Source organism: Kryptolebias marmoratus, linkage group LG16, assembly GCF_001649575.2.
Source record: "Kryptolebias marmoratus isolate JLee-2015 linkage group LG16, ASM164957v2, whole genome shotgun sequence".
In the NCBI taxonomy this organism is placed as follows: Eukaryota; Metazoa; Chordata; class Actinopteri; order Cyprinodontiformes; family Rivulidae; genus Kryptolebias; species Kryptolebias marmoratus.
Window position 1 is genome coordinate 9,940,743 of NC_051445.1, and position 20,380 is coordinate 9,961,122.

Below are 20,380 nucleotides of genomic sequence, written 5' to 3' on the forward strand. Positions count from 1 at the left end.
AAAAATAAATGTAAGAGAAATACAGTACAGAAAGGTAAAGTGGTATATAACTGATACAGACAAACTCAAGTACAATGGTTGAATAATGAAAGGAATAGTGGTGTTCACAATTAGAAAATAAAATAAAAATAAAAAAAGTCCCAAACCTATTTTACTGAGCTAAACCGCTGCCATCTGCTTAGACACATTTGGTCACTGTGTTTTAAATCTGCAACCTGAAACAAATTAAACGAGTTATATTCTATAACCCTACTGCCGAGACGAGCTGTTTTAGTTCAGGTGCACAAGTAGTTTTAATAATTAACATTAGATCTATAAATTACATTTGCTTTAAAAAGAAAAGATTGTTAGAAATACCTACTTATACGTTTCTAGTTGTGTTTGTTTCTTTTTTTAAATATGTGCAGGGATTGTTTTAAGAGTTAACGTGACACTAGAAGAATACTTTTTTTTTTAAAAGTTTAATTCAATATAGCACTGTGCAAGGTCCGTTTTCAAAATGAGATCCCACAAAAGGAATCTGTGCTCATCTTGTTTGTTCATTATTTTTTTGCATCCAAGGAAAAAAAAATAAAAAAAAATAAAACGTGAATCTAGAAATACTACGTTTAAAGGAATGAGAGATTTTGTTTTAAATTTGCCTTTACACAGAGAGAGAACGAGAGGACGTAACTCGAAACGCATGCCTGTAAAATCCAGAAATTCACATCACGTTAACAGCAACATTCACTATTTTTATTTCTTTTTTTTTTTTGCAGTTGCGTTGCAGCCTTTGTTGATCTTAAGATGCAATCAGAGCTGATATAAAAGCACTTTTCCAGGCAGGAAAGCATCAGTAGCTGCATTGGCAGGCACAGCATTGGACGTCTTCAACCACCAGCCAACCAAAGTGGTGAAATGTCTGTAATACTTTGAACCGATCGGTTCATCGGCTGCTGATACTTTTAACCTGTTCATACTGTTGTGTTTGTGTTTGTGTCTGTGTGAAGGTTTTTAAATGGAAATATCTCAGTTCTTGGTCCTATTTACAATATTTAGGCAAGATACAAAGAAAGGCAACTTTATCAGATGGCTCTTGTGCAAGTTATGCTGTAATTTTTAGCGTAAACATTGATTTGGCACAAAAACTACGCTACGGGGAGGAACGGGGGAAGGAGGGGGATTGGATCATTAAAGACCTGGAATAATAAATGAAAAGGAGTTCAGTACAGAACATTACCTCTGCACTGGATAAAGAGGACAAACAGAAGAGGAATACTACGCTGTCTCTGCATGCAGACGTATTTTTTCACAATGCACACTCTCCCTTACACACACACTGACACACACACACACACACACACACACACGTATATTTACTGAATAAAGCCCTGTTGCAAAGGCAAATATGCAGCTGAGTGAATCCTGTGCTTTTGGTTCGTGTTTTAACTGAGTGTCGCTGCAGCAGCCAATCACTGCGCAGCCTGCTGGGCTCGCTTGGTGTGGCACTTCATGCACAGGATCTTGCCGTCCAGTGGATAACAGCCATTTTCATCCGCCTCGATGGAGAGAGGCCGAGCGCAGTCCTGCAGAGTAAATGACAGACATTTATTGGCGCTTTGCTCCGTTCACATTCAGATAAGACGCCGGTGTGTGGATTTCTTACCTCACAGCGGTAACACTTGAGGTGGAAGTTTTTGTCGAGGGCCACCACTCGGACGGTTTCCTCGCTTCCCGGCGCGGGAACAATGGGCTCGTTGCAGCTCACACACAGAGGGGAGAAACGCCTGCGCCAACGAGGTGGAGAGGGCGTTAGAGTTTTACCACTGTTAGACTCTCACAAAAAAAAAAATTAGACTTAAAAAATTAAAAGGCCTGGGATTCTTTGAAGGAATGCGTATCGCCCACTGCCTTTCAATGCCAGAGTTTTGAACAAAACCCATCTTATGATGAGTTGTAGCTGTTTGAGTCAAACCTTGTAAATGTGAGATATTGTGTTGGTGCTAAGCGTATATATGTTGCTTATGACCACCTGCTACTACCACACCAAATTTGGCTCAATATCTGAAAATCTGACTAAGTTGCAGCCATTTCTGTGTTGGCTAAGATGGATTAGCTCTTGAATTGGAGATATTTTGCTAACAAACAATAGTGACTGTAACATTTAATGATAAAGTTTTAGGCAAGGATGTGATGGGAATCACTCTCAGCTACCATCACAGAAAATTTGAGCTTGATAATTAGTTGTTTCTGAGGCTGCTAAGCAAGCTGGAGACGAAGAACCAAGTTTTAAATGATCAAACTAATAAAGGACGGGGTGTTGCTGTAGCTGCCTCTTCCCTCCAGCACAGCAACTCATCCTGACAGGCAGGATTCTGCTTAAAACGTCTAAAACCGGTGCGTGCTCAGACATACCGAAAGCATCGGTTCAAATATTTTTATCCCAGCTCATTTCTGTGAGTGTTTCGGGAAGCCACCTGTGGTAATCCTGGACGCAGTACGGGTTGTTGTTGTCATCGGTGATGAAGGGCGCCCCATCGAGTATGCAGGAGCAGGTGCTGCAGCGGAAACAGTGGGTGTGGAAACACTGTCCCACAGCCTTCAAGACACGGTCCGTGATCCTTTCCCCGCAGCGAGAGCACACGGTCAGGGAGCTCTGGAGGAAACAAGTCGGAGATTATTATTAACGAGCACACGTCAGCACTTCAGCAGATAAAATGCAAACGCTTGTTCAGATAAATGAAGTGTGACCCCCTTTGGAGGACTGGAGCAACTTGATGTGCCAATAAAATGCAGCCAAAATGACTGCGTCGGAATAAATGTCTTTACTCTGGATTGACAAATGGATCTGATAGTTCAGAAGCATTTTAGAGTGAGTCTCTCACTATGTAGCAGTCTTCACACTGCGGCGAGCCGTCCCTGTCGTAGAACTGCTTGCCCTGCAGGGGGCGATGGCAGCTCATGCAACAGAAGCAGTTGGGGTGAAAGAGTTTATCCATGGCCCTCACAGCCGGCTGGGTACGAGAGAGAGCCTCGCCACACTTCCCACAGACCTCTGCACAAAAGGTAAGACACACAGAAGTGAAAACGAACATCCTTCACAAATGTTTTCATGTTATAATACATTACTGAGTTAATGAGAAGACAACTGATGCATGATTGAGTCTTCAATGCATTTATTTGGGTCATTTACACTCAGTAGGAAAATCAGTATTTATATAAGAAATATAGTTTAAAGTGGCAAAGTCCTACATGTAAACTGAATAAGGCTAAAATAACATTAAACTACTATAGAACTAAGAACCCTGCAGATTGAGACAAACACCTCATCCATTAAAAATAAAAAATATGTAAATACAATAATTATTAATACTGTTTACTTGTTTCCACCAGTAAGAAAGTTGAATTGACTGCAGCTAAAGGCGATAATATTTCTGATTGTGTTTGTTTGTAGTGTTAGCAAAAGATCTCGTAAACAGTTAAAATTTGCCAATACAAAAATGACTTTGTCAGTTTTACAGATACTGAGCTAAACTTCGGTGTGGTAGTAGCTGAGACTCATCCTCAACACATCTTCTAAATGCCAACAGAATAAGGTAATTTACACGGTTTGATCAAATCGGCTACAACTCTGTCATTTCTCATGGTGTGAGAGGCGGCGGGTGATGTGCTAGGCCTTTAATGTGTTTATTTATTTAACAATTCCAGAAGGGTTTCAGTTAATTCTTTTTTTTTAAACCATTGTTTATTCCTCCAAAAATCAGCTGCTCCTGGCAGAATCCCGAAACGTTCGTTTAAAAACGCAAAAAACTGGCAGCGTCTTAATGACAGTAATTAGCACCAATGACATCTGCCATTCATCTACATTACTACAGATAACTGTGGCGTGAAAAAGAAGTTGTGTTTAACGACTTCCTAATCGTCATATGGAGGAGTTCGACTGCATATGAGCGATGATGTGTGAGACTAATGTGTGCATTCCGATGAATACGGATGTCTGTACCTGTTGGAGCCGAGGTGATGACAGGAGCCTGTTTGTCCATGTTTTGGATGAAGTCCTTGGTCATTTTCTCCAGCTCCTCCACCTCCCTCATGTTTAGAGGGACACCACCACCCGGGATAGGAACTGGGCCAGGAGGGGACGGCTGCTTGAAACAGCAAAAATTTAAAAAAAATGCATTATTACACAAGTAACCACCATGTTTATAGTTTCGTACCACATGCATAAAACGAGATTTTTTTGTTGTAAATGAGAGATTTTGTACTTCCTGTGCCTTTTAACGATACAAGCACAGCTAAAAGCAGGAAGGTACCGTTGATGCAGGGCTGGATTTCATCGGCTGGGCAAAGGAGGGGGATGGAGAAGTCATCGCCTTGGGCTGAGGAGGAGGCGCAGCAGCAGAGGTTTTCTGGTTTGCATTCACCTGACTCCCAAAAGCAGGAGAAGTCTTTACATGATTGGGGGCTGGGGGAGCAGCCACGTTATTTGGTGGAGCGGGAGGTGCAGGTGGAGCTGCGGGACGAGGCGGGAATGAGCTGGTGGCTGTGGGAGCGAAAGGCTTTGGTGCACTGCTAGTTTGGTTCAGGTTCTGGTTGATTTTCTGTGCCAGCGAGGCAGACGATGTTGTCCCCTTCCCTCCAGAGCTGGACTTGGGAGCCACAGCGGGGGCCGAGTTGTTGTTGGGTTGTCTGTTCGTTCTGGCTTTGAGTTCTTCTGCCCAGGGAGCAGGAGGAGGGCGATCTCCCATCTCAGGAGGTGGCAGGAAGGAGAGTGCCGGTTTGGGAGCTGTTGAAGGGGCTGAAATTTTGGGCGCTGGTGCAGCTGAATACTGGCTTGGTAACTGTGGATAAATCAAAAAGAGCAACACGGATAAATACTCAGTGTGAAAACATTACAGTTTTTCTATTACCTAAACTATAATTCACCAGACGGAGGGTTCATATCTGGCGGATCTCATTGCTTACTGAAGCAGAAGCTTGCATTAAATGTGGCACAATGACTGAAGTGAAAACTGGAAGTGCTCCGCAGTCTGAGCTTATCAGAAGTGCTTCGTCTTTGACATTTATTTTGCAGTTTTGAGCCAACGGTATTCTGCTCTGATTCAGTACCTCCCAGTCAGATAAAACACTCCATTTATGGCCCTTTCACTGCGGCTCTGGCAGCACACTCCGGCTCGATCGCACTCTCACGCTCTCCGCTCGCTTCAGTGTGCATCACTCTCCCATTCTGCATGCGTCTCTTTTCACAGTATGAATCACCAGCAACCTTACTTTTTTGTTTTCTCTTCCCGTCTGGTGTGCACTTCACTTCCAATTGAGCTTTCAACCTCAACAGATGAGCGGCTTATGAAACTACCTTGGCATGCCTCCAAACAACATCCTGTGACCAACCTTGCTTTGCTTTTCTTCCCCTTTTCAGAGCCAAGTCATCGCCAAATCGCTCTGAGTCAAAATCTGCTGCCATTTTCTCTTGTTTCTGATATGAGGATTAATCTGAACGCCTGACGTTTGTTTCAGTGCGCTCCTCACTGGCTGTGCTGCGTACCTTGGGATTAAAAGGTCCCCTGTTTTCCATCTCGGACAACAAGTCAGTCAGGGAATCAAGTTGTTTGTCAAAGCTGGTCTGCTTCTCCATTGTTCTCTAGCAGAGGGAGACGGAGGAAAATAAATCACAGACAGTGCATTTATTAATAAATATAATTCTAAAAAAACAAAAACAAAACCTTAGTAGGTCATTATGGAAAACTGCAGATTAAAAGAAAAATAATTGAAAAGTTTTAGCAACTGAAAAACAGTTTCTGTCTCTGGGATGTAAACCCCATATTCAGATGAACAAACAAAAACTTCATTTGAGGATGATTAAATAATGAATATTTTATTCGCTTTATTTCCTGGTTAGAGGAGAGCCGCCTATTCGCTGGTTTGTTCACCAAGAAGCACTTAGCATAAACTCTGTTAATTCAAACATGATTTAGATCATATATATAATATATATTTTAATGAGCGGTACTATTCAGTTCTCCCCCCGATTCATTTGCAGCTGAACAAATCAGCTTGAGTCAGGGATAGATCTAACATCTCCGTGACCCTTTCTTGTCCTAGAGCATCGCTGAGGCACAAATCAGTAATAATCCTGTTAGAAACGTGAAACCTGTCAAGTTAACTTCATCAGAAGCAATAACATAAGAAAAGAAAAACATTCTGCAAATATTTATGGTCAGATAATGTTCTCTGGTGTCCAAACTGATGCAGGTACGTGCAGCAAAACAGAACCGTGCAGACAGCAGCGCTGTGACTCACCTGTGTGGTCCCAGCTGCATTAGGAAAACTGGTGCTGGAGACAGGAAGAGGTGGAGGAGGAGGTGGAGGAGGGGGAGAGGGACAGGCGGGGGGACAGGCGCTCTCCTCCGGGGGAGCAGGGAGGGGCAGGTCCTCTGCCACCGGAGGAGGAGCGGGGAAGGCGGGAGCGGCGTCGGAGGGTGGGTTGTGGTATTCAGGGGGAGGGGCCGGCAAATCATCCAGTGGAGGAGGAGGGGGCGGGAAGTCTGCCAAAACATGAACCAGGAGGGTCGATTGGTTAAAAGCCATCCCAAAACAAACTCTTTATGTTTAACATCTAAATCTAGGCGATGATTCAGAGTCGGAGAGTGCCAAAAATGTTTAGCTAGAAAACAATTATAGGGTACTATAAAGAAAAAACAGACCCTAAAGGATGATTTGAAGTGCATTTTAAATAATGTGGATCTTCAACTGACAGGTTTTTACCAGGACCACTGAGATCATGAGCCACAAACTTTTGAAAGAAGTGCAGTCATGTTTGTGACCGCAAAATAGCAAATGAGGGTTTAATTTATTTCTTTTCTAGAGACTTTCTCAGCTTCTACTTTAAAGGAGCTTTCCAAGCATCGGCGAAACCAACTGTGATGCAACTGTTTCAGATGACGTAAGTGTAAAATGAGTGGCTCAGAGACGAGTGCGTGACGGCGCGAACGCAGCGCCAGAAACCACCATTACAAAAATAAACTGCGAGCATCTGTAAAATGTTTTCTATACAGAACAGCTCTAAACATAAGCCTTTGTGACTGTCAACAAAAGACAAAGAAACTGTCAGTGAAGTCCAGGCTTTACAAAGAGGGTGTGCTGAAGCAAAATTAGAACAAAATGTTGAGTTATCTGCCGACCTGACATCATTCCAGCTGGTACCAGAACACACTGCCGCCCAGGATCTAACAAAAGTAATGCATGTCCTCACTCAAAACATTTGAAAATACATTTACTAATGTGTCTTTGTGAGTCATTTTCCTAACTCTGAATAGTTCAAGTTCCTGTCAACTTAAATCATGTTAAATCAGCTGAATGGTCGTAAACACACAATGCATTTCTTCATGAACAGACAAATCTCTGAAGGCTCCCTTTGATTAGGCTCATTTATGTCTTTGTGCGGATGAGTGACATTGTGGACGCAGTCACAAGATGACAGGAAAGTAATGACTTGAAGACAACAAAATTCGACACTACCACGCAGTTCTATTCTGGTGTACGCCAAACAATGACGCTCCGCGAGCTCCAGCTTCGGAGGCAGCAGGGAGCTGTAATAGGGAAAAGATGAGCGCGCTGAACCAAATAAGTAAATAAAAAGTACAAATACCATCGCAGAGTGAAGAGGGCGGTGGGGGCAGGTCTCCAACTCGACCGATGACGGCGGTGCCGAGCGGTGTTGGCGATGGAGCTGTGGGAGGGGTCTGACTTTTTGGCCTCGGCGGTGCCACGGAAGCGAACTTCTTCGGCTGGTTGTAGAAGGATGGGGTGGTGACTTTGAAGTTCAGAGACGACGTCACCACGTACGGCTTGCTGCTGCTGCTGGAGTCCTCCATATTGTGGATTTACCTGAAGGAAAAAAAAAACAAAACGAACGGTCGGTCGGGATCATTTTAACTCGCACGAGAGGGGCTTTTGAAAATCTGTGAAAAGGTTAATCCCAACTACTCCGCCGTCAGGATTTCTATTCTCAGAGCCGAATGATTAACACAACATTCATCAGTTGACAAAAGTCCAAGGGTTCGCATTCCTTGGCAGAATATGTCCGTTAGGCCTTTTACTGGGAAAGCAGTGGGGATGACACATCAATGAAACATTTGGTCTGCAAAACTGCACACTAATCAAAACCAGCTTTAGAGACTCCACTCTTGAAACGACAAAAAAAAACAGTAGAAAATTATGTCATTATGCATTCAGAGTGGCTTTTGTTGGGCATTAAATTGGAAAAAGAGAAGCTGATCACATAGTCATAATCATAAATGTAAAATCAATACACTGCAGATTAGTTCCTACTCTTAATTTATTACCTTAGATAAAGGTGTCTTGATATCTTTGTTTTACTGCATTTCATTGGGGCTAGTTCTGCTTTATAGAAGCAGAATGAAAAAAATATATTGGTCTGTAAATGTAGGTTACTCTAAAGTGAAAAAAGCTTGGATAAACGGTTTGAAACGGAGTAAAAAAAATGTGTTAAATGTCCTTAATCCACTTAAGTGGAGCTGTCAAAACAGAGTGTAACTTCCAGATGGCAGCAACAATTTACAATATGTGACACTGAGTCGTTTACAGCATCATAAAGCGCAGCAACAGCAAGGTTTTGTAGGAGCGCAACCACTTTCCTCAAGGGATGAGAGCAACCAACAATCCTAACATTTCCAAGGGAGTTGCGTCAAACGGAGGTTGATCTCAAATATTTACTTCACACATGGCGGCGGTTCAGCAAATGTTGACGTTGCTCTTATTTCTTTGCCAAGAAGTGCCAAAGCAAGCCCCAAACACGTACTTTAGTCAAAAAGCATACGTTTTCCCACAAATTCACCAAGTCTGCCAACAAAAAAACAAAACAAAATCATGTATGCACATTTTTACTCCCGCCACACCTAAACAGACAAAGGTCCTCTCAACTAACAGGCAGCAATACTCCTATAAATGTTGGAAACTAGAACCGTTTGAAAAAAAAGGAAGCTAAAGGCTGAAGAGCTCATATTAAGCCTTTGACAGGTACAATCTAATGAATGTAACATAGCCACAATCTGTAACAGAACATGGAAGCAATTAGTCAACATGAACAATGGACTTATCTTATTGTTGCGTGACATTTAGTCTCCGTGTCCTGATGCAGGTTACTCACGGCTAACGCCTTTCGAAATGTCAGCTACTACAAGCAAACGAGACTTTCAGCACCAATTACCTGTTTCAACAAGGCACGTGTCAGAACTGCAGTAACTCAAAGTAACATAAGAAGCAGATGGTCTTAAAAAAAGGTACGATCGGCTTCTCGAAGGAGCGTGGCAGATCAAGTACGTACTGTTCATGCGTAATATGTGTGTTATTGAGGTGAATTTACCCTGTGCCTGAGAACAAATGGAAAGCAAAGAAACATAAATCTGAATGTTTTCTGCAGCAACAATCAGATAAGTTAAGACAATATTTTTCGAGTTAACACTCAGTCCAATAAGCCGTTTTTTAAAACAATATTTACAATGGCTCCCGTCCACTGATGGTGTGTTGTGCACAACCAAAGCAGGCTTGGCAAGCTTTTCTAAAAAAAAAAAAAACAGCTCCAGCAGTCTGACTTGCTGTTTTGAGAAAACTTGGATGTTTCAGAGAGTTTGGTAATATAGGTCATATAGGTTTAAATATTCTGCACACATCGTAGATTTATCTGGAAGAGCTTTGTCCAAAAAAGTTAAAAACAAAACTTAGGCATAAATGTGACCCCTGCCTGAATGCAACAGTTTTAATAGATGGATGAATCATTTGTTGTTTTATAAGGCTTTAATAAAAAGTGGCTGTTTTCATTGAATATAGAAAATAAATGTCCAATAATGTTTGCAATGAGGCCAAGTTTCTATTGAAGTGAGGTGTTTAAAATATTAAAAACTGCAAATATTAGACTTAATGGGACTTATTTTTGTTTACGTCACAGAAAGATGGACTCTTCTAAGTAAACAGGCAATGTTTTTATTTTTCCTTAATTTAACTTCTGAAACAAACTTACAGAAAAAGATACAGTAAATATAGTAAAAGTAAAGAGAAAAGGTTTGAGTTTTTATCTTGGGACCATAAGCCAAATAATCCCTGCAGCTAAAACAACTCTCTGGTGAGAAAAATAATCCTTTTTATTTGTTACAATTATAGGATCATTCTGTAGGATCTGACAAATACCCAACAGTCCAACGACTTGTTTTTATTAAGTACCCTGTCAAACAAACAAAATGTCAATATTTTGTTCTTTTATATGGTTTGTATCACCACCTTTAGCTCCGACAAAAGCCTCTTTTCTGCTCCTTTTCACCGTTCCGCCTAAATTATTCAGAAAAGGGCCGCGTGAATCAATAGGAGCAGATGGTGACGCTCTAATGGAAAGTCAAAGAGGTGTTCGTCTTTTATTTGGTGCAGAAACAATAGCAGATGTTGACACCTGCAGGAAAGGGAAAAGTAAAATTGACTAAAAAAAGGAAAGAACATTTGTTGTGCAGCGATTTGGAAAATAGCTGGCGACGTGTTTTGCATCAAGGCCTGCTACGTTTAGGATGAAGACGACCTCTGTCAGCAGAGCACTCTAACCAGAACCCTTAAATCCATTATGAGAGTCCGAGAATAGTTCAGACTGTGATTAGGTCTTGCAATCGAAGTAGCGAAGGCTCCTCGTCTTTAAAAGGCAGTCTTCTTAATTATTCAACACAGATGACAACTTGTGGTAAGGTTTCAGCTTTCCCTCGAAGAACTCCGAAGGGATTCAGTCTGGTGAGATCAGCACTCCAGTCCAGACGTTCTACTACAAATCCATCTTGAAACATGAGACCCTCTGCTGAGGAACATTTTTGGCACCACAACTCAATGACATCACCTTTTTTTCCCCCCTTTCCCCGCTTCCATTGAGTCGACTCTCTCGAAGCATCTTTGCAGCTTCACTCCCGTTATTTTTGCTCCTTTCAATGAGGAGGAACCGACATTTTGACTCGCTTTCTCCGCCGGAGGTGCAGATTAACGCTCTGCGGCAGAGCGCGACAACTTCTTCAGCCTTTCAATCAACCCTTACTCGCTACTTCCACTGAAAGGCATCACTTGAGACTGCATTCGAACATTTCCACTCTGAACTGAGATGGGGGGCTTATGTCGCAATCAGTAAGACCCACCAAAAAAATAAAGAGATCACACAATGTGCTTATGCTTTTAAGGCCAACTCCATATATCCAGATTAGAAAACTGCTTCTAACCAAGGTTTGGAAATAAAAGACCAGTTCTTAAAACAAGCAGGGTGTTGGAATCACAGTAAAAGTCTTTAAAGTAACATTTGTCTTACGTACAGCAGACAATACAGCAATCCAAGTTTGGAGAATCTCATGGAGGAGTCATGCTGACAGCCACTCAAAGCAGGACCATTTAAGGGTGAATTTTCACCATCTCAACCTCAAGTTTGATGCAGTATTAGGCATTTTTACACTCTACATTTTTGCAGGAAAGTTGTTTATTGCTACTTTCTTTCTTGAGCGGCGTTTGCGTTGCTGCAATATCTGTTCCTGCTAAGATTATCCTACCAAGGATCAGCCAAGTCCACCAGAAGTTGTCCCGTCTTTCCAACCAACAGTCCTTCCTCCGGTTAATCTGACTCGTACAGATATCCTCTTATTGTCGCCAAAAATGGCAGGTTGTCTTCGCTTTTGTAATCACACGATTTTTTTTTTTTTTTTTTAAACGCCTGTGTTTTGGGATCCGACTGGTGAAACTGCAAGTCAGGGCTGATTTGTGCACGCATTCAGAGTAGGCATGGTTGACAAGATAGAGGCAATACAAAAAAAAAAATATCTTGCGCAAAAGTGACCAGTTGCAAAAACATTTATGGGGTTTACTTAAAGGGCAAGAAAGGTTTTGAGACCAAATTGTTTGAGTTGGCAGAAATTTTCCTTAATCTACTCTGCTCCATAGCTGTTAGTTTAACTCTTGAGAGATATCCTTTAAATAATTTTCCTTTAAAAGCTTACAAAATAGAAACCCAAGTACGTAGGTGCTATATTTTTTTTTCTTATTATCGCTACGCTCACACCAGCTCAGTAAAACAACTGTTACAGCTACAATTTTCCAAACAAAAGACGACAATGACTGGAGGTAAAAGGGTCCTTAAAATTATAAACATCCCTTTTGCCATTAATACAATAAAAGACAAACCAAGTTACAAATATTTACTTACAGATAACCTGAAATTCTGACAGAAGAACCAGTCATTCCTTTCAGTATCTGGCACTAGTGTGCTGTTGATGAACTCTCTATTGTTTTGACGTTAATAGCACACCCAGTTTCTGGGAAAGCCCGTCTAGGCCGAGGGTCACCAACGCAGGGACAAACAACCCTTTTAAATCCAATCTCACAGGTCACTGAGTATGCAATGTGTGCCAGCGTTGTCTCGCTCATTAAATAGACAACATCTCAAAAACCTGTATCATCCGCCACTGGATTCTGTATCAGACTATCCCCCCCTTCAACAGCCTCGCCTGCTGCCTCCAACATGCTGCGTAATGGAAGCCAGAGCAGAGTCACAAGACGGCAACAAACTCAATTAAAGCACTAGACAAGAAGGGCTTTGAACCAAATGGATGCTCCGAAATAACTCGAGTGTTTTGACTCATGAAGGCTACAATTAGGGAGGATTTCTCATAACCCTAGTCACACAGTCATTTACTCTTCACCTAAAAGATGTTTTTATTCGACTCAACAATCTACTGAGACTTCAGAACACAGACATCAGACTAGAAACCGCATTAGCCAAGTTTTCTACTGAATCCAGTTTAATTGCTGCGGCCTCGCTTAACGATCAGCAGGAATTTCAACATTCACAGAGTCGGAGAGACTCTGGCATGTTTCTGGAAGCTACAGTCCTCTTAAAGCTCTGAATTGTTGTTGCACAGCGCTGTAACATTTTCACTGCTTCAAGCGCAACATCGGGACACTAAAACAAATAATATAAAAAGGATGCCAAGGGGCAGCACTTGTAGTTAGAGCTGTAGTCTCGCAACGAGAAGTTTGCAGATTCAACACCCAGCTGGGGCCTTTCTGTGTGGGTTTCCTCCCTCAGACCAAAAACATGAATGTTAGGTTGACTGCTGAATTGTCACTAGGTGTGAGTGAGAGCGTGAATGATTTTTTTGTCTCAATGTGGTCTTGTATCGGACTTGCGACCTGTCCAGGGTATCCCTCACCTCTCCAGGTACCACCACCCTGCATGGAAAAGCGTGTAAAAAAAAATTGGATGTATGGTTGTGGAGACACGGTTTGCAGCTTTGCGTTTTGGTCTTGTTCCGCTGCTGCGCCGATACAGAGCTGAATGTGGTTTATATTTGCATATACTGGTTTACTGGGAAACCACTATGTGCAAATTTAATTGTCGTGATTTGCCAGTCAGAAGGTGACCCATACCTGCGTAATCTGCCTGGAACTGTGCAAACATAGAGCTGCATGTTGTTAAATGCTTTTGAGCATAAATTCGCCACGAGGCTGTTCACGACAATGAGAAGCAGGTGATTCTTCTTTACAGTTCTGTCAAATTAAGCTGCACTTACAACCACAGGAGTTGGCCACTGTAGTTTGTTTAAAAAAAGTCAGAATTAAGGCACTTTCACTAAGACATAATCCTTTTTTGTACACTCACTGATGGTGGACAAGTCTGAGCTTTTCGAGGACATTTTCTTGAGCAAGCGGATGAACAAACATGATATTGCTGATGCACATTCTCAATCCTGCAAATGTAAATGCAGCTTGTTTTTAGACACCAGTGTTGTCAAATTAAATCAAAAACGATATAAGATTATATATAAATGGCAACTAATCACCTCGGCGAATTACTACTGCAATAATGTCTGAAATCGACATCAGTAACTATCTATCTTTATGGCTTTTTAACAACTCTATTGACTCTTTCTATCCTGATAAATTACACTTAGCTTTGCATAGTCTATTAACACCTAAAGCCAAGATGCATTTTCAATCAAAGTATTGTTCAATGACAACACATTTTCAAGTGAATTTGCTGAAATCATGCACACACATGAAATAAACTGGTCTAACCTTAACTTTCTGATCTACTTGTTATATTTATGGTGCCTAACGTTCCCATTATTTCGTCTTTTTCTCTTTAACAGGCTGCAGACGGAGGAAGGAGTAACCCTGAGAGGCCTCCTCGGTGAACGTGAACACAACAGAGCCGTAAAAAAAGGCAAAAAAAAAAAAAAACCGTGCCGACCTGGATCCTGATTTCTCGTTTATACCGACGCTGCTCGATAAAAACCAAACCCCTGGCATTGCGATGGCTTTAACCAACACTGACCATCACTTACCCAACAGCTAACAGCAGAAGGGTTAGAGTAGTAACACGGCTGCAGCTGCAATAACAAACACACAAAAAACCAATAACACGTAAACCTCTCATTGATGGCCAGCGAAGCTAACGTCGCGTGCCAAAACGTTTTTAACGGTTAATGTTAACCGTTAGCCTTCAGCGCTAAGTGAGTAGCTTGGACGTTAGCTTGTGCTGGTTAACTAAACGGCTTTGTTCGTGAAAATAAAATAAAATAAAAAAGAGGAGATATTTATCGACGTTTGAAGAACAACTGACACTCACCTCCACCTCCGAATCTCACCCGACTGTAAGGTTAGCTCCGGTGTTGTGCCGAAAAAAACACCTCTTCCGGGAGAAGCGCCCCTCTCATGGAAAGCAAGGGGGAAAGAAAGTGACTAAAAGTTCTGCCCTTAATTTCATTTACAGGTAGGCTATACAAGGTGTTTTTTTTAATGGTAGCCGCGGCTGCCGGGACATGCACACCCCCTGGGTACACATACATCTACCGCTGCTCCAAGCATAAAATATTTTGGGGCGTGAACTTTGTGGCCGTAACCTTTACCTGCTCAGAAACAGCCATTTCACCGTGAAACATCGTATCGTAATTAAAACATTTTTTTACAGTCGCGCCTTTAAATGAAGCAACAACCGGGTATCAGTCACTAACTTATAACTTTCACTGAATTTAAGGGCGAAAACCAGTGACTTCCTGTGATTGCAGCAGGAGGGAGGGGTGCCTTATCTGCATGGGGTGCTCTTTTTTCGGCACAACACCGGTCGGACAGCTCGCTAAGCAGCGCAACACACCCCACCACGTTTCACAACGTTGGTCGATAGGTTCCTGTAGTTATACGGGCTAACACCGCCCATAACCCCTACCACCACCACCTCTTACCTCATATGGAGAAGTCGCCGGTTTCTCTCCGTCACCAACTTTAATAACCCACCACCTCTACGAGAAGCGGGACATCCACTCGCATCGCTAGCTAACCCAGCTACATCAACTTTTCAGCTCCACTTCCGCATACCCCGTGTCCTTTTTATCGTCGGTGTCCATCACAAAAAAAAAAAGTACGATCAGGGAGGTTTCTTCTTGTCCCCTGAGAACACAAGCAATGCTACGACCACCACCCAAAATGAGTTTTCTTTATTTATTCATTTTTACAGCAAAACCCCTGCTTTTGGGGTAGACTGAGCTGCCTGTCACAGCGCAGAGATGTCAATCTTTTATATGTTTGCAGCAGTAATCTGAAAATCTGCACCATTATCATACAGACAAAAAAAACAACCCGACAACTTCACCTTATTAGGTAACCTCCAGCTGCCTAACCCGCAAGACAAGTTCCCATTTCACTGTACGGCTAACAACAGGACAACTTACCCTGTTGTTACAGCCACAGTAGATACCCCTCTTCCTTTTGTGCCTTTTCTCTTCTTGGTCCAAAATGAGTAAGAGCTGCCTCCTGACTTCTCTTTCTCTCTTCCTCTCTCTACAGCTTTTGGACCCTCCCCCTGTGCCTCTCAGCCTGGAGAAGGAATGACACCATCCTCCCAAACAAGTTCTTTCTCGTTTGACTTTAGCTCAGGACTTGTGTATTTCTGTGTAAACAGCACCAATCTCCCTCTCTCCTTGTTTTCTGTATATATATATATATATATATATATATATATATATATATATATATATGTTCATAAATGGTCCAGATATACCTCCCCCCTCTCTCTTTCTCTCTCTCCTGCAGCATTCCTGCAGCATTCTTCATTCGGTGACATCAACTCCTGTTGCCTCTCCATGTAAGGTCAGGCTGGGGGAACAACGAGGGAGCCAGAGAGGGGGAGAGATAATGGGGCTTGATTAGATGCAGGCTCAGAAAGTGGTCAGGGATTTAAACAAAAGAGGTACGTTCCACCCCAGCTGGATTGTGGAACATGCTTTTGGTTACTTAAAAAAAGACCAAACCTTGTGCGTCTGATGCTAAGTGCGCTGCTACTCAAATACTTCCTTACGTGCTTCGTTTTTTTTTTCCTCCTCTCGGTGAGGATGTGGCTACCTTCAGCCCATATGACACCTCCCATCCTGTAACTCAGCCACATTGTCAAAGCGTCACTTCATGTGTCACTCACACACACATGCCTCACATCCTTGTGAGCAACACCTTTGCGTCATATCACATGTTTTGCTGTAGTTATTGTTGCTCAGTGACAGAAACAAGGTGTCACTGTGGTCATTATTTTATATTAGTAATCCTAACATTCAAAAAGTCACTTTTTTTTGCAATAAAGTTGCCAACAACATAGAGATCTAGGGCCAGAAGTCAAGCTTAAATAGAACTACAGTCAGTGCCACTTTCATAATACTTTGTTCTGCTTTTTGGGGATGAAATGTATAGCAGATTAAAAATAACGAAACACTGTCAGTAATTTGTTGCTGATGGTTCAAGCTTCTTAGATCTAAACACGAGCTTCTATTTTTTGTCTTACAGGAAGATGAAGTGAATTTAAAAAGGTTTTAGTTTTCATCAAACCAAAGTAAGTGTTTTCAGGACGTAACCTAGCCTGTTTTATTATTATTATTATTATTATTATTATTATTATTATACCCCCATCACCAAAAGGCAAAGGTGGAAGATAAAGTTTTTGCTTTTGTGTGTACCTGGTTATAAGAACCTTTTCTGGTATACACACCTATCTTGTCAGGACTACTAGTCCTTTTGGGGACCAAAGCCTGGTTCTAATATGGTGGAATGCCATTTTTGGGTTAGGGTGTGAATTGAGTTTAGTTTAGGGTTAGGTATATACTGGTTAATAGTTAGGTTTGGAGTAAGAGTCAGGCTTAAGCTGCAGAAATGAACGCAAGTTAATACATGGATAGAAATACAAACTTGTTAATATCACATGAACCACAAGACGAATTTTAATGAAACTTTTAGAAATGAATCACTTGATGTGCCTCTACAACACATTCACTTTTGGAGTCAGTCCAATTCAAGATGGCTGCCAAAGCTAATCAGCATTAGCCAACACAAAAATGACTGTAACTAAGTCGGTTTTACAGATATGGAGCTAAAATTTGAAGTGGTAGTGGCCGAGAGTGAACCGTAACACATACCTTGAACGTGATATTGCATTCGATTACACATAACAATATTTTCAGTGTCTGACCAAAATGTTTCCAGCTCTGTCATTTCTCAACATAAGATGATTTTAGTCTAAAACTTTAGTCTGAAAGGTGGTGAGCGACGTGTTCCTTTAAGGAACACTTGGCTCTTGATCTAAGATATTATTAGTATAACATTAATTATTGATCGATCTGGCAGACAAAAGAGAAGCAGGTATTGGGCCGGCTGTGGCTCAGTGGTTACAGCTGTCATCCTCCAATGACAGAGTTGGAGGTTTGATTCCACCAGGATGCTACATGTCAAAATGTCCCAGGGTGAGACAATGAACCCCTCGCTGCCTCTGATGTGCTCCATCAGCGTATGAATGAACTGATTAGTCTCCATAGAATGACTTATTCAGATTAGCTTTATGGAGATGTAGTAGAGTGATGTGTGGATTGGGTTGTAAAGCACTTTGAGAAGCCTGGTTGGCGAGAAAGGTTCTATATTAGTACAGTCCATTTACCATTTATTTTTAAAGAATCATTATTTGTTGTTTTATCTGTCTTGTTTCAAGCACATAAGATAAGAGAACCACTTAGAGGAGCTGCTGCAACTACCTCAATCCAACCAGAAAACCTTTTTTATATGGGTAAAAGTTAAATATAAGGCTAAATATTTGAGAGGGAATGTTTGCAGCCGACTCGCTTCACATCTCCCAGGATTCGTGTTGAGACACGGCGGAGCTGTCCTTCGCTCAGGTTGTGAAACATCAGGCGGGCTCTCTGCGCTCTGCTCTGACACACGATGTGCAAACCTCTGCAGCAGCTGTTCTGTAACCTGTCGCTGCCCGGGTCATGTCTGTGAGCCGCAGGGAGTGGTTCGCTGGGGTCTTTGATAGCCTATTGTCCCATAAAGGAATGTTTTCCAGTCTCTCGCTGTTTCCATTTCCACTCCAAGCATTCCACAGCAGCTCTGCAGCCGCGAGCGAACAGCCCCCCTGTCTTTTCTGCAGCCTCTCAACCCGCTGACGGCGAAGAATTGGTTTATGTCTGTTGTTCTTGACTTCTTCCCCTTCATACGTTTGTCTTCTGTTTGACAGATAAGAGGAGTCAGCACACCTTGTCATGTTTGCATTACCAAGCCTTAAAAGTGCTCCAAGGTGCTGGGTGACTGATTATTGGATCAGGCAGGAAGGAAGGCAGCTATGAGGTTCAGTAAAGGTAAGAAAAAAAAAGAAAAAAAGGATTGGAGGCCATCAGAATCAGACCCAGACAGCCTGGAATTCAGCCAGACCTTGGAATGAACACCTCCTCCCTCCCGCTCTCGCTAATGTGCTAAAATTCTCTCCTTTTCTCTGTAATGCAGCATTTTTTTTCATCACTTCCCTTTTTTCATCTCCATGTTTGTTGCTTATGGTGCACTTTTTTTTCTAAACCATTTTTTTTTTGCTATTTTCTCTTCCCAAGACTCATTAATTACATCTACCTCCTCAGTCCTAATTGCTAACAAGTTAATGATTTTAATTCACTTTTCTTAAATGCTTTCTTTTTTCTCTAAGGGTAAATTTTTTTTTTTCATTAAAGCAAAACTGGGCAAAGTAAAATATATTTTTCAAAAAATGTCAATAGACCATTTAAAACTAAAACCAGATTATTTTTTTGAAGTGTTTACCAAATATTGCAAAAAAAAGCACTCCATAAATTGACAAACTTTGTTCCAGGCTCTTTTTACTTCTAAACAGCAGACAGTGAAAAGTTGTATAAACCTTATGTGATGACCTAGAAAACATTTAGACCCAGAAAAAGAAGAATCAGATGTCTGAATGTTTCCTTTTTGTTACGTTAGAACCAACAATGTTTTCTGTAGCTGTTAGTTAGAAACGTGTGACATTGCAGGTTGAGATAAACAGAAATAAATGCAGCATAATTAATAATTATCATGTATTTTATGACCCTACGACACTGAAAGGAGGTAAAGAAAATGAATGGATTGTATTTTATGATCTGTAACATGATAAGGAATTGATGTGGAAGTGTATAAAACTGTTAAAATGAACTTTATTACTGTAAGTTAGGACATTAAACCTATGTACTCATTAATGCATCATCATTACCTCTGATCTGAGGTATTTGTACTCACTGCTGTCAGGTACTTGGTGAATATCATAAAAATATGATTAATATTTGGTTATCACACAGATAATTGTCATTAATCTATCTGGAATTGATCTTCATTTTACACTACTGTTAGTTTTGTCTTAGTGGATCAGTATTTCTCATTTTGACAAGCAGTTGTTTTTTTTGCTGAAAATGTAAAAAAACAACAACAATAATAAAACAAACAAGTCTTTGCCTTCTTTTGGTTTTTTGGGGGGTTCATTTTCATTTTTTATTTCCATTTATAGTGCCACTTCAGCAATATTGGCTATTTAACCCTCCTTTAATCCTAATAAATTTTCAATGAGATGAAATTGGTCAAATATTAAGAAGTAAACAAATCACTGCTGCTAAACAATTTGAAATGAGTAACAATCTGCTAAACCACTTTAAAATAGCGACAGAAATATCAATATTTCGGCCAGTTTCATCCACCTGTTATTAAATAAATTACTGGAAAAATCTGCTAAACAAATGAAGCAAAAGGGTTGGAGAAAACTTGTATAATGCTTATAAAAGATTTAACTGCTTCACTAAAAGTTAATGTTCTCCAGTTCAGTTTTGGGATGAATATTACTTTAGGATGATAGATTCTGGAACTAATTATCGCCTGACGCCAAAAGGCAAAGGCGGACACTACTATTTTTGCTTGTGTGTGTTTAAAAATATTTCATGAACCATCCATCCATTTATTTTCTTTACCTGCTTTTTCATGCAGGGTCATGGGGAGCTGGTGTCTGTCTCCAGCCATCACTGTGCGAGAGGCGGGG

General features: G+C 41.3%; 1 protein-coding gene and 1 long non-coding RNA gene across 6 annotated transcripts; one reads left to right on the forward strand and one right to left on the reverse strand.

Moving 5' to 3' along the window:
• Positions 1 to 669: 669 nt before the first annotated feature.
• zyx (zyxin) lies at positions 670 to 15,872 on the reverse strand. Of its 4 annotated transcripts, none has more exons than XM_017415394.3 (10): positions 15,735 to 15,872; positions 7,628 to 7,866; positions 6,280 to 6,524; positions 5,525 to 5,620; positions 4,293 to 4,820; positions 3,983 to 4,124; positions 2,865 to 3,034; positions 2,457 to 2,635; positions 1,646 to 1,766; positions 670 to 1,565 (listed from the first exon to the last, which is right to left on the reverse strand). In XM_017415394.3, the coding sequence occupies exons 2-10, from the start codon at positions 7,851 to 7,853 to the stop codon at positions 1,452 to 1,454; spliced, it is 1,821 nt and encodes a 606-aa protein (XP_017270883.1). In that variant the 5' UTR covers positions 7,854 to 7,866; positions 15,735 to 15,872; the 3' UTR covers positions 670 to 1,451. The 4 variants fall into 4 exon arrangements, with proteins under 4 accessions (XP_017270883.1, XP_017270879.1, XP_017270881.1 ...); XM_017415390.3 differs by having other exon boundaries at positions 3,983 to 4,127; XM_017415392.3 differs by lacking the exon at positions 15,735 to 15,872 and adding an exon at positions 15,249 to 15,392 and having other exon boundaries at positions 3,983 to 4,127.
• A 161-nt stretch (positions 15,873 to 16,033) lies between these two features.
• On the forward strand, positions 16,034 to 20,370 carry LOC119617836. 2 transcript variants are annotated; one of them, XR_005234253.1, is made up of 3 exons: positions 16,034 to 16,252; positions 18,554 to 18,674; positions 20,329 to 20,370. It is a non-coding gene; the product is annotated as an uncharacterized LOC119617836 (long non-coding RNA). The 2 variants fall into 2 exon arrangements; XR_005234254.1 differs by lacking the exon at positions 16,034 to 16,252 and adding an exon at positions 16,836 to 16,882.
• The last annotated feature ends 10 nt before the right edge of the window (positions 20,371 to 20,380 follow it).